Source organism: Salvelinus namaycush, unplaced genomic scaffold, assembly GCF_016432855.1.
Source record: "Salvelinus namaycush isolate Seneca unplaced genomic scaffold, SaNama_1.0 Scaffold3365, whole genome shotgun sequence".
Taxonomy (NCBI): domain Eukaryota; kingdom Metazoa; phylum Chordata; class Actinopteri; order Salmoniformes; family Salmonidae; genus Salvelinus; species Salvelinus namaycush.
Window position 1 is genome coordinate 11848 of NW_024060303.1, and position 13999 is coordinate 25846.

Genomic DNA, 13999 nt, shown 5'->3' on the forward strand with positions numbered 1-13999 from the left:
ATCCCATCCACCACCCCTCACCTAGCAACCTGATATCCCATCTACCACCGCTCACCTAGCAACCATCACCTAGCAACCTGCTATCCCATCTACCACCCATCACCTAGCAACCACAACCATCTCCTAGCAACCTGCTGCAACCGGCAGCCCATTCTGTTATACCACTGGTAGTCCTCTGCTGCTCTCTAGTGGTCACTAAGTTTACTGCAGTCGCTGGCCTGCAACCTGGTTTGTATTCATTAGTGCAGACCGTAGCATTACGTTTTGTAACGGGGCATGTAATGCTACAGTCAGAACCTGGCTGACGTTATTTATATAGATTTACCAGCTGGCACTGGGAGGAGCTGCAGAGAGGGATAGATTTACGAGCTGGCACTGGGAAGCTAAGGAGCTGTAGAGAGGGATAGATTTATCCAGCTGGCACTGGGAGGGAATGCGGAGAGGGAGGCGGAGAAGCTAGTGGGTCTATGACAGCTACAATAACTACAATACCTTCAGACTACAGGGTCTATGACAGCTACAATAACTACAATACCAGACTACAGGGTCTATGACAGCTACAATAACTACAATACCAGACTACAGGGTCTATGACAGCTATAATCACTACAATACCAGACTACAGGGTCTATGACAGCTACAATAACTACAATACCTTCAGACTACAGGGTCTATGACAGCTATAATAACTACAATACCAGACTACAGGGTCTATGACAGTTATAATAACTACAATACCAGACTACAGGGTCTATGACAGCTATAATAACTACAATACCAGACTACAGGGTCTATGACAGCTATAATAACTACAATACCAGACTACAGGGTCTATGACAGCTATAATAACTACAATACCAGACTACAGGGTCTATGACAGCTATAATCACTACAATACCAGACTACAGGGTCTATGACAGCTATAATCACTACAATACCAGACTACAGGGTCTATGACAGCTATAATAACTACAATACCAGACTACAGGGTCTATGACAGCTATAATAACTACAATACCAGACTACAGGGTGTATGACAGCTATAATCACTACAATACCAGACTACAGGGTCTATGACAGCTATAATAACTACAATACCAGACTACAGGGTCTATGACAGCTATAATATCTACAATACCAGACTACAGGGTCTATGACAGCTATAATAACTACAATACCTTCAGACTACAGGGTCTATGACAGCTATAAACACAACAATACCAGACTACAGGGTCTATGACAGCTATAATAACTACATGCATACCACTGTTAGGTACTATTACAGTGCTAGCTAGTGCATGTTCATATGAATTTATAGAACGAATCATATTTAATTAATGTACAGGGTCAACTTTGACCCAAGAGACCAATCCAGTCTTACGGAAGGTAAGATCATAATGAGTTCAAGTATATGGACGGTGTCTTGATCCTAGATCACCACTCCTAGTCGGATTATATATAGAGGGTGAACCTGATCCTAGATCACCACTCCTACTCTGATTATATATAGAGGGTGAACCTGATCCTAGATCCCCACTCCTAGTCGGATTATATATAGAGGGTGAACCTGATCCTAGATCCCCACTCCTAGTCGGATTATATATAGAGGGTGAACCTGATCCTAGATCACCACTCCTAGTCGGATTATATATAGAGGGTGAACCTGATCCTAGATCCCCACTCCTAGTCGGATTATATATAGAGGGTGAACCTGATCCTAGATCACCACTCCTAGTCGGATTATATATAGAGGGTGAACCTGATCCTAGATCACCACTCCTAGTCGGATTATATATAGAGGGTGAACCTGATCCTAGATCCCCACTCCTAGTCGGATTATATATAGAGGGTGAACCTGATCCTAGATCACCACTCCTAGTCGGATTATATATAGAGGGTGAACCTGATCCTAGATCACCACTCCTACTCTGATTATATATAGAGGGTGAACCTGATCCTAGATCCCCACTCCTAGGATTATATATAGAGGGTGAACCTGATCCTAGATCACCACTCCTACTCTGATTATATAGGGGGGGCCTATCTAGAGGGACGGTCTATCTAGAGGTAGTAACTATCACTTTCACAATGTGAAATAAAAGTGTTTGAGATGCTAGTGGTTGTATTAATTTGGGATCTATTGCATCCCACAACTGTCCCAGACAATGTTTGTAATATTTATTTATTGCACAGAATAGTACAAAAGTTGTTCTATTCTAATGGGGATAGTAGATTGACATGGGCTAGTGCTTTCGCTGTTCGTTAGGACTACTCATCTTGTTGGCTGACGAAAAGGGTTTGTACTTGCAAGATTCCAAAATTCCGGTTGGAAGATTCCCTGAATCAGAATGGAATACGCAGGAAATCCTGAATCTTCCAACCAGGATTTCTGGAAAAGCTGTGAATTTGGGGAAAGTTACTGGAATTTTTCAACCTTTTAAGAGATTTAAGAGCCATTAGAACTGTTCTTCATACCTGTACCAGTGTGTTCTGAAACACTCAACACTGCAGCAAAACACACCAAAACACTGGACAGAGTTCAAACTAGAGTTACTCTTTCCCAAATCTTTTACCATTCAACTACAAAGTCTTCTTTCAGTATAGTTATTAAAAGAGCTGTTCAAACTTGCTCAACATTTCAATATTCACATATTTTCATTATTCATACCACTCCCTTACACACGTTTGTACTACAACATTTATGTCGATGGCAACCTGCATCCACTAGGTGGCGATGTACATGTGGGAGTAGAATTAACTTGACTTTAGTTTCACCATAGAAGTAGTAAACGAAAACAAATAAAAAGCCGTTAACCCTTCCTGTTACAACTCTCAGAACGGACCGACGTTTAGTGGCTGTTTTCTACTTAAAGTAAGTAATGATGACTATTGGTTAGATTATATAAATGCGTTATACAGGGTTGATCTACAAAATGAATTTGATATGCTGCGAAAACTGGCTAATTTATAACTGACACTCCGATGTACATGACGCTAAAAAGATTAGCTAACTGCTAGCTTTAGGTTCTCGCAAAAGTTGGCATGAAATGAAAGTTGATATGTTTTCCTATTTGTTAGTAATGGTCCCCCGTGGGAATCTAACCCACAGCCCTGGCGTTGCAGGTGTCTTGCTCTACTAACTGAGCCACACCGGACCACCGGACCGTCAAGCAACGCATACATTCTAAATATTGAACGCTTGCTGTACGCAGAACGCACCGCAGCCTAGTGCGGCAACCCCAACGTAGCGTTGCGTACCGCTCCATTGACAATGAATGACTTCCGCCAGAACGCAAAGAGTTTAAATGCATCTGGTGGACAAGTCAAGTCCTGCTACGGACTGGCGCGTAAGACAAAAACACTGGTACTAAACCAAATATATTGATCTGTTTTAAGGTATCGATTTTGTGAGATCGCGATGACTGTAAAATTTTTAATGGTAACATCAGAAATATGAGGTAAAAAGGATTTGTATTTCCGGTAATTATTGTGTGGTGGAAACTTTAGTCTGTGTCATGTATAGTGACACATTGTGTCCACCAAAGAGAAGTAAGTGTTATATAACATAATGAAATATGTCAAAGTAATTCAATATGTCAATGTGTGATGATAGTAAATGTAGCACACTCTATTTCTTCCAACTTTTAAACCTTTAAAAAAAAAATCGAACCTTTATTTAACTAAGCAAGTCAGTTAAGAACAAATTGTTATTTACAAACCCGGATGACGCTGGGCCAATTGTGCGCTGCCCTATGGGACTCCCGATCACGGCTGCATGTGATTCAGCCTGGAATCGAACCAGGGTCTGTAGTGACGCCTCTACCACTGAGATGCAGTGCCTTAGACCGCTGTGATACAGCCTGGAATCGAACCAGGGTCTGTAGTGACGCCTCTAGCACTGAGATGCAGTGCCTTAGACCGCTGTGATACAGCCTGGAATCGAACCAGGGTCTGTAGTGACGCCTCTAGCACTGAGATGCAGTGCCTTAGACCGCTGTGATACAGCCTGGAATCGAACCAGGGTCTGTAGTGACGCCTCTACCACTGAGATGCAGTGCCTTAAACCGCTGTGCCACCCGGGAGTGCCCTACTTTAACCACGGAGAGAGTTTAAACATCGCCTGAGCAATATCATACGGTCAGTGCAGCAGGCTGAACGTTTGATGTCCCTACACTGTGTAATTAACACTGGTTCCCAAAGCTACATTAAAAGACAATATCATCCTTACAATCCCATCTACGTTAGCTAGCTAACGTAGATGCTAATTGCTAACCCTGTCTTGTCTATGTTGTCTGAATTTTGAGGGTGAGAACTATTCAGGTAAAATTTCTATTTTCTATTTTATTCATGTAACATAATAGTTATCTTGAGTGATTTCCAGAATCACAATTTAACCGTGTAATCTCTCCTCCTTTGCTGTAGAATGCGTTACGTGGCCGCTTACCTGTTGGCAGCGCTGGGTGGCAACACCAACCCCAGCAGTCAGAACATCAAGGAGATCCTGGGCAGCGTGGGCATCGAGGCTGACGACCAGCGCCTGGCTAAGGTGGGACGCACAGAGACAGAGTGACAGCTGGTAGTGACCTCTGTCTGACGTTGTGCTGTTCCATTACAGGTCATCAGTGGGCTGATGGGAAAAGACATCAATGAAGTTCTGAACGCAGGTAAACATCTGTCTGGTTCCCTCCCACAAGGAACCCAGGTTCCCTTCCCTGGTCAACGGTAGAGGACCGTACGGGTTCCCTTCCCTGGTCAACGGTAGAGGACCGCACGGGTTCCCTTCCCTGGTCAACGGTAGAGGACCGCACGGGTTCCCTTCCCTGGTCAACGGTAGAGGACCGCACGGGTTCCCTTCCCTGGTCAACGGTAGAGGACCGCACGGGTTCCCTTCCCTGGTCAACGGTAGAGGACCGCACGGGTTCCCTTCCCTGGTCAACGGTAGAGGACCGCACGGGTTCCCTTCCCTGGTCAACGGTAGAGGACCGCACGGGTTCCCTTCCCTGGTCAACGGTAGAGGACCGTATTGGGTCCCATTCGAGACTCATCCTCTGACTCATTGGAAATAGCAGTGTCAGTCTTGGCAGATTTAGCTGTTATTGACTTCTGTTTATGATTGTTATATTGGTGAGTGTATCATTCTCCTGGGTTCAGTTACCCTAGGTACATATCTAGGATCAGTTACCCTAGGTACATATCTAGGATCAGTTTCCCCTAGGTACAGATCTAGGATCAGTTACCCCTAGGTACAGATCTAGGATCAGTTACCCCTAGGTACAGATCTAGGATCAGTTACCCCTAGGTACAGATCTAGGATCAGTTACCCCTAGGTACAGATCTAGGATCAGTTTCCCCTGGGTACAGATCTAGGATCAGTTTCCCCTGGGTACAGATCTAGGATCAGTTTCCCCTGGGTACAGATCTAGGATCAGTTTCCCCTGGGTACAGATCTAGGATCAGTTTCCCCTGGGTACAGATCTAGGATCAGTTTCCCCTGGGTATAGATCTAGGATCAGTTTCCCCTGGGTATAGATCTAGGATCAGTTTCCCCTGGGTATAGATCTAGGATCAGTTTCCCCTGGGTATAGATCTAGGATCAGTTTCCCCTGGGTATAGATCTAGGATCAGTTTCCCCTGGGTATAGATCTAGGATCAGTTTCCCCTGGGTATAGATCTAGGATCAGTTTCCCCTGGGTATAGATCTAGGATCAGTTTCCCCTGGGTATAGATCTAGGATCAGTTTCCCTAGGTACAGATCTAGGATCAGTTTCCCCCGGGTACAGATCTAGGATCAGTTTCCCCCGGGTACAGATCTAGGATCAGTTTCCCCCGGGTACAGATCTAGGATCAGTTTCCCCCGGGTACAGATCTAGGATCAGTTTCCCCCGGGTACAGATCTAGGATCAGTTTCCCCCGGGTACAGATCTAGGATCAGTTTCCCCCGGGTACAGATCTAGGATCAGTTTCCCCCGGGTACAGATCTAGGATCAGTTTCCCCCGGGTACAGATCTAGGATCAGTTTCCCCCGGGTACAGATATAGGATCAGTTTCCCCCGGGTACAGATCTAGGATCAGTTTCCCCTAGGTACAGATCTAGGATCAGCTTCCCATTCTCCGGGGTTCAGTTTCACAAGGTACAGATCTAGGATCAGTTTCCCTAGGTACAGATCTAGGATCAGTTTCCCTAGGTACAGATCTAGGATCAGCATCTAGTGGCAACTTCCCCCTACTCTGTGTATCTCTAGTCTAACCCATGTCTGTCTGTCTGTAGGAATGTCCAAGTTGGCCTCCGTGCCAGTAGGGGGGGCTGTGGCGGTGTCAGCGGCTGGTGGATCTGCTGCTGTTGCTCCTGGGGCCGCTCCTGCCTGTGAGAACCGCTCTCTACGGGAAGATCTCAATTACATGTTCCTCACAGCCTCTCATCTCCTTTTCAAACCCCATTGGATGAGAAAGCCAGAGGTCCCTCCTCTCTGACCTTCTCCAATGGGGTTTGAGAAGGAGAGAGGATGTGATGAACATGTAATTGAGATTCTCCCTGTATCTGTCTCTCTGTTTTGGTCTCTCTCCCTTTTTAATATTGTCTCTCTCCCACTTTCACATTCTCCCTCTTTCATTTTCATTCTCCCCCCCTTTTTCTCCTGAATAAATATTTTTCTTACAGCGGAAGAGAAGAAGAAGGAGGAGGAGAAGAAGGAGGAGTCTGAGGAGTCAGATGAAGACATGGGTTTCGGTCTCTTTGATTAGTTTTCTTTCTGACCTTTTTGTTAAAAACATTTGTTTTTCTACCTTTCTAACTGGGGAACTAAGAAACCCTTTCCTTTGTTAACTAGGGAACTAAGAAACCCTTTCCTTTAACTGGGGAACTAAGAAACCCTTTCTAACTGGGGAACTAAGAAACCCTTTCCTCTAACTGGGGAACTAAGAAACCCTTTCCTTTAACTGGGGAACTAAGAAACCCTTTCCTTTAACTGGGGAACTAAGAAACCCTTTCCTTTAACTGGGGAACTAAGAAACCCTTTCCTTTAACTGGGGAACTAAGAAACCCTTTCCTTTAACTGGGGAACTAAGAAACCCTTTCCTTTAACTGGGGAACTAAGAAACCCTTCCTTTAACTGGGGAACTAAGAAACCCTTTCCTTTAACTGGGGAACTAAGAAACCCTTCCTTTAACTGGGGAACTAAGAAACCCTTTCCTTTAACTGGGGAACTAAGAAACCCTTTCCTTTAACTGGGGAACTAAGAAACCCTTTCCTTTAACTGGGGAACTAAGAAACCCTTTCCTTTAACTGGGGAACTAAGAAACCCTTTCCTTTAACTGGGGAACTAAGAAACCCTTTCCTTTAACTGGGGAACTAAGAAACCCTTTCCTTTAACTGGGGAACTAAGAAACCCTTTCCTTTAACTGGGGAACTAAGAAACCCTTTCCTTTAACTGGGGAACTAAGAAACCCTTTCCTTTAACTGGGGAACTAAGAAACCCTTTCCTTTAACTGGGGAACTAAGAAACCCTTTCCTTTAACTGGGGAACTAAGAAACCCTTTCCTTAACTGGGGAACTAAGAAACCCTTTCCTTTAACTGGGGAACTAAGAAACCCTTTCCTTTAACTGGGGAACTAAGAAACCCTTTCCTTTAACTGGGGAACTAAGAAACCCTTTCCTTTAACTGGGGAACTAAGAAACCCTTTCCTTTAACTGGGGAACTAAGAAACCCTTTCCTTTAACTGGGGAACTAAGAAACCCTTTCCTTTAACTGGGGAACTAAGAAACCCTTTCCTTTAACTGGGGAACTAAGAAACCCTTTCCTTTAACTGGGGAACTAAGAAACCCTTTCCTTTAACTGGGGAACTAAGAAACCCTTTCCTTTAACTGGGGAACTAAGAAACCCTTTCCTTTAACTGGGGAACTAAGAAACCCTTTCCTTTAACTGGGGAACTAAGAAACCCTTTCCTTTAACTGGGGAACTAAGAAACCCTTTCCTTTAACTGGGGAACTAAGAAACCCTTTCCTTTAACTGGGGAACTAAGAAACCCTTTCCTTTAACTGGGGAACTAAGAAACCCTTTCCTTTAACTGGGGAACTAAGAAACCCTTTCCTTTAACTGGGGAACTAAGAAACCCTTTCCTTTAACTGGGGAACTAAGAAACCCTTTCCTTTAACTGGGGAACTAAGAAACCCTTTCCTTTAACTGGGGAACTAAGAAACCCTTTCCTTTAACTGGGGAACTAAGAAACCCTTTCCTTTAACTGGGGAACTAAGAACCCTTTCCTTTAACTGGGGAACTAAGAAACCCTTTCCTTTAACTGGGGAACTAAGAAACCCTTTCCTTTAACTGGGGAACTAAGAAACCCTTTCCTTTAACTGGGGAACTAAGAAACCCTTTCCTTTAACTGGGGAACTAAGAAACCCTTTCCTTTAACTGGGGAACTAAGAAACCCTTTCCTTTAACTGGGGAACTAAGAAACCCTTTCCTTTAACTGGGGAACTAAGAAACCCTTTCCTTTAACTGGGGAACTAAGAAACCCTTTCCTTTAACTGGGGAACTAAGAAACCCTTTCCTTTAACTGGGGAACTAAGAAACCCTTTCCTTTAACTGGGGAACTAAGAAACCCTTTCCTTTAACTGGGGAACTAAGAAACCCTTTCCTTTAACTGGGGAACTAAGAAACCCTTTCCTTTAACTGGGGAACTAAGAAACCCTTTCCTTTAACTGGGGAACTAAGAAACCCTTTCCTTTAACTGGGGAACTAAGAAACCCTTTCCTTTAACTGGGGAACTAAGAAACCCTTTCCTTTAACTGGGGAACTAAGAAACCCTTTCCTTTAACTGGGGAACTAAGAAACCCTTTCCTTTAACTGGGGAACTAAGAAACCCTTTCCTTTAACTGGGGAACTAAGAAACCCTTTCCTTTAACTGGGGAACTAAGAAACCCTTTCCTTTAACTGGGGAACTAAGAAACCCTTTCCTTTAACTGGGGAACTAAGAAACCCTTTCCTTTAACTGGGGAACTAAGAAACCCTTTCCTTTAACTGGGGAACTAAGAAACCCTTTCCTTTAACTGGGGAACTAAGAAACCCTTTCCTTTGTTAACTGGGAACTAAGAAACCCTTTCCTTTGTTAACTGGGGAACTAAGAAACCCTTTCCTTTGTTAACTGGGGAACTAAGAAACCCTTTCCTTTGTTAACTGGGGAACTAAGAAACCCTTTCCTTTGTTAACTGGGGAACTAAGAAACCCTTTCCTTTGTTAACTGGGGAACTAAGAAACCCTTTCCTTTGTTAACTGGGGAACTAAGAAACCCTTTCCTTTGTTAACTGGGGAACTAAGAAACCCTTTCCTTTGTTAACTGGGGAACTAAGAAACCCTTTCCTTGTTAACTGGGGAACTAAGAAACCCTTTCCTTTAACTGGGGAACTAAGAAACCCTTTCCTTTTAACTGGGGAACTAAGAAACCCTTTCCTTTGTTAACTGGGGAACTAAGAAACCCTTTCCTTTGTTAACTGGGGAACTAAGAAACCCTTTCCTTTGTTAACTGGGGAACTAAGAAACCCTTTCCTTTGTTAACTGGGGAACTAAGAAACCCTTTCCTTTGTTAACTGGGGAACTAAGAAACCCTTTCCTTTGTTAACTGGGGAACTAAGAAACCCTTTCCTTTGTTAACTGGGGAACTAAGAAACCCTTTCCTTGTTAACTGGGGAACTAAGAAACCCTTTCCTTTGTTAACTGGGGAACTAAGAAACCCTTTCCTTTGTTAACTGGGGAACTAAGAAACCCTTTCCTTTGTTAACTGGGGAACTAAGAAACCCTTTCCTTGTTAACTGGGGAACTAAGAAACCCTTTCCTTTGTTAACTGGGGAACTAAGAAACCCTTTCCTTTGTTAACTGGGGAACTAAGAAACCCTTTCCTTTGTTAACTGGGGAACTAAGAAACCCTTTCCTTTGTTAACTGGGGAACTAAGAAACCCTTTCCTTTGTTAACTGGGGAACTAAGAAACCCTTTCCTTTGTTAACTGGGGAACTAAGAAACCCTTTCCTTTGTTAACTGGGGAACTAAGAAACCCTTTCCTTTGTTAACTGGGGAACTAAGAAACCCTTTCCTTTGTTAACTGGGGAACTAAGAAACCCTTTCCTTTGTTAACTGGGGAACTAAGAAACCCTTTCCTTTGTTAACTGGGGAACTAAGAAACCCTTTCCTTTGTTAACTGGGGAACTAAGAACCTTTCCTTGTTAACTGGGAACTAAGAAACCCTTTCCTTTGTTAACTGGGGAACTAAGAAACCCTTTCCTTTGTTAACTGGGGAACTAAGAACCCTTTCCTTTGTTAACTGGGGAACTAAGAAACCCTTTCCTTTGTTAACTGGGGAACTAAGAAACCCTTTCCTTTGTTAACTGGGGAACTAAGAAACCCTTTCCTTTGTTAACTGGGGAACTAAGAAACCCTTTCCTTTGTTAACTGGGGAACTAAGAAACCCTTTCCTTTGTTAACTGGGGAACTAAGAAACCCTTTCCTTTGTTAACTGGGGAACTAAGAAACCCTTTCCTTTGTTAACTGGGGAACTAAGAAACCCTTTCCTTTGTTAACTGGGGAACTAAGAAACCCTTTCCTTTGTTAACTGGGGAACTAAGAAACCCTTTCCTTTGTTAACTGGGGAACTAAGAAACCCTTTCCTTTGTTAACTGGGGAACTAAGAAACCCTTTCCTTTGTTAACTGGGGAACTAAGAAACCCTTTCCTTTGTTAACTGGGGAACTAAGAAACCCTTTCCTTTGTTAACTGGGGAACTAAGAAACCCTTTCCTTTGTTAACTGGGGAACTAAGAAACCCTTTCCTTTGTTAACTGGGGAACTAAGAAACCCTTTCCTTTGTTAACTGGGGAACTAAGAAACCCTTTCCTTTGTTAACTGGGGAACTAAGAAACCCTTTCCTTTGTAACTGGGGAACTAAGAAACCCTTTCCTTTGTTAACTGGGGAACTAAGAAACCCTTTCCTTGTTAACTGGGGAACTAAGAAACCCTTTCCTTTGTTAACTGGGGAACTAAGAAACCCTTTCCTTTGTTAACTGGGGAACTAAGAAACCCTTTCCTTTGTTAACTGGGGAACTAAGAAACCCTTTCCTTTGTTAACTGGGGAACTAAGAAACCCTTTCCTTTGTTAACTGGGGAACTAAGAAACCCTTTCCTTTGTTAACTGGGGAACTAAGAAACCCTTTCCTTTGTTAACTGGGGAACTAAGAAACCCTTTCCTTTGTTAACTGGGGAACTAAGAAACCCTTTCCTTTGTTAACTGGGAACTAAGAAACCCTTTCCTTTGTTAACTGGGGAACTAAGAAACCCTTTCCTTTGTTAACTGGGGAACTAAGAAACCCTTTCCTTTGTTAACTGGGGAACTAAGAAACCCTTTCCTTTGTTAACTGGGGAACTAAGAAACCCTTTCCTTTGTTAACTGGGGAACTAAGAAACCCTTTCCTTTGTTAACTGGGGAACTAAGAAACCCTTTCCTTTGTTAACTGGGGAACTAAGAAACCCTTTCCTTTGTTAACTGGGGAACTAAGAAACCCTTTCCTTTGTTAACTGGGGAACTAAGAAACCCTTTCCTTTGTTAACTGGGGAACTAAGAAACCCTTTCCTTTGTTAACTGGGGAACTAAGAAACCCTTTCCTTTGTTAACTGGGGAACTAAGAAACCCTTTCCTTTGTTAACTGGGGAACTAAGAAACCCTTTCCTTTGTTAACTGGGGAACTAAGAAACCCTTTCCTTTGTTAACTGGGGAACTAAGAAACCCTTTCCTTTGTTAACTGGGGAACTAAGAAACCCTTTCCTTTGTTAACTGGGGAACTAAGAAACCCTTTCCTTTGTTAACTGGGGAACTAAGAAACCCTTTCCTTTGTTAACTGGGGAACTAAGAAACCCTTTCCTTTGTTAACTGGGGAACTAAGAAACCCTTTCCTTTGTTAACTGGGGAACTAAGAAACCCTTTCCTTTGTTAACTGGGGAACTAAGAAACCCTTTCCTTTGTTAACTGGGGAACTAAGAAACCCTTTCCTTTGTTTAACTGGGGAACTAAGAAACCCTTTCCTTTGTTAACTGGGGAACTAAGAAACCCTTTCCTTGTTAACTGGGGAACTAAGAAACCCTTTCCTTTGTTAACTGGGGAACTAAGAAACACTTTCCTTTGTTAACTGGGGAACTAAGAAACCCTTTCCTTTGTTAACTGGGGAACTAAGAAACCCTTTCCTTTGTTAACTGGGGAACTAAGAAACCTTTCCTTTGTTAACTGGGGAACTAAGAAACCCTTTCCTTTGTTAACTGGGGAAACTAAGAAACCCTCTTCCTTTGTTAACTGGGGAACTAAGAAACCTTTCCTTTGTTAACTGGGGAACTAAGAACCCTTTTCCTTTGTTAACTGGGGACTAAGAAACCCTTTCCTTTGTTACTGGGGAACTAAGAAACCCTTTCCTTTGTTAACTGGGGAACTAAGAAACCCTTTCCTTGTTAACTGGGGAACTAAGAACCCCTTTCCTTTGTTAACTGTGGGAACTAAGAACCCTTTCCTTGTTAACTGGGGAACTAAGAAACCCTTTCCTTTGTTAACTGGGGAACTAAGAAACCCTTTCCTTTGTTAACTGGGGAACTAAGAAACCCTTTCCTTTGTTAACTGGGGAACTAGAAACCCTTTCCTTTGTTAACTGGGGAACTAAGAAACCCTTTCCTTTGTTAACTGGGGAACTAAGAAACCCTTTCCTTTGTTAACTGGGGAACTAAGAAACCCTTTCCTTTGTTAACTGGGGAACTAAGAAACCCTTTCCTTTGTTAACTGGGGAACTAAAAACCCTTTCCTTTGTTAACTGGGGAACTAAGAAACCCTTTCCTTTGTTAACTGGGGAACTAAGAAACCCTTTCCTTTGTTAACTGGGGAACTAAGAAACCCTTTCCTTTGTTAACTGGGGAACTAAGAAACCCTTTCCTTTGTTAACTGGGAACTAAGAAACCCTTTTCCTTTGTTAACTGGGGAACTAAGAAACCCTTTCCTTGTTAACTGGGGAACTATAGAATGAACCCTTTCCTTTGTTAACTGGGGAACTAAGAAACCCTTTCCTTTGTTAACTGGGGAACTAAGAAACCCTTTCCTTTGTTAACTGGGGAACTAAGAAACCCTTTCCTTTGTTTAACTGGGGAACTAAGAAACCCTTTCCTTTGTTAACTGGGGAACTAAGAAACCCTTTCCTTTGTTAACTGGGGAACTAAGAAACCCTTTCCTTTGTTAACTGGGGAACTAAGAAACCCTTTCCTTTGTTAACTGGGGAACTAAGAAACCCTTCCTTTGTTAACTGGGGAACTAAGAAACCCTTTCCTTTGTTAACTGGGGAACTAAGAAACCCTTTGTTAACTGGGGAACTAAGAAACCTCCTTTGTTAACTGGGGAACTAAGAAACCCTTTGTTAACTGGGGAACTAAGAAAACCTTTGTTAACTGGGGAACTAAGAAACCCTTTGTTAACTGGGGAACTAAGAAACCCTTTGTTAACTGGGGAACTAAGAAACCCTTTGTTAACTGGGGAACTAAGAAACCCTTTGTAACTGGGGAACTAAGAAACCCTTTGTTAACTGGGGAACTAAGAAACCCTTTGTTAACTGGGGAACTAAGAAACCCTTTGTTAACTGGGGAACTAAGAAACCCTTTGTTAACTGGGGAACTAAGAAACCCTTTGTTAACTGGGGAACTAAGAAACCCTTGTTAACTGGGGAACTAAGAAACCCTTTTTAAACTGGGGAACTAAGAAACCCTTTTTAACTGGGGAACTAAGAACCCTTGTTAACTGGGGAACTAAGAAACCCTTTTAACTGGGGAACTAAGAAACCCTTTTTAACTGGGGAACTAAGAACCCTTTTTAACTGGGGAACTAAGAAACCCTTTTTAACTGGGGAACTAAGAAACCCTTTTTAACTGGGGAACTAAGAAACCCTTTTTAACTGGGGAACTAAGAAACCCTTTTTAACTGGGGAACTAAGA

The 13999-nt window shown here is 42.8% G+C and overlaps 1 protein-coding gene across 1 annotated transcript; it reads left to right on the top strand.

Moving 5' to 3' along the window:
- Positions 1-2790: 2790 nt before the first annotated feature.
- Positions 2791-6860, top strand: LOC120040214 (60S acidic ribosomal protein P2-like). The gene is made up of 5 exons (XM_038985455.1): positions 2791-2872; positions 4423-4546; positions 4616-4664; positions 6269-6364; positions 6659-6860. Exons 2-5 carry the CDS (start codon positions 4424-4426, stop codon positions 6739-6741), a joined length of 351 nt encoding a protein of 116 aa, XP_038841383.1. The 5' UTR covers positions 2791-2872; position 4423; the 3' UTR covers positions 6742-6860.
- Positions 6861-13999: the final 7139 nt, after the last annotated feature.

Coding starts and splice junctions, on each gene's coding strand:
- LOC120040214 (XM_038985455.1), top strand. CDS start 4,424: ATGCGTTACGTGGCCGCTTACCTGTTGGCAGCGCTGGGTGGCAACACC. Junction 4,547..4,615: donor ACGACCAGCGCCTGGCTAAG/GTGGGACGCACA, acceptor GTTCCATTACAG/GTCATCAGTGGGCTGATGGG. Junction 4,665..6,268: donor CAATGAAGTTCTGAACGCAG/GTAAACATCTGT, acceptor GTCTGTCTGTAG/GAATGTCCAAGTTGGCCTCC.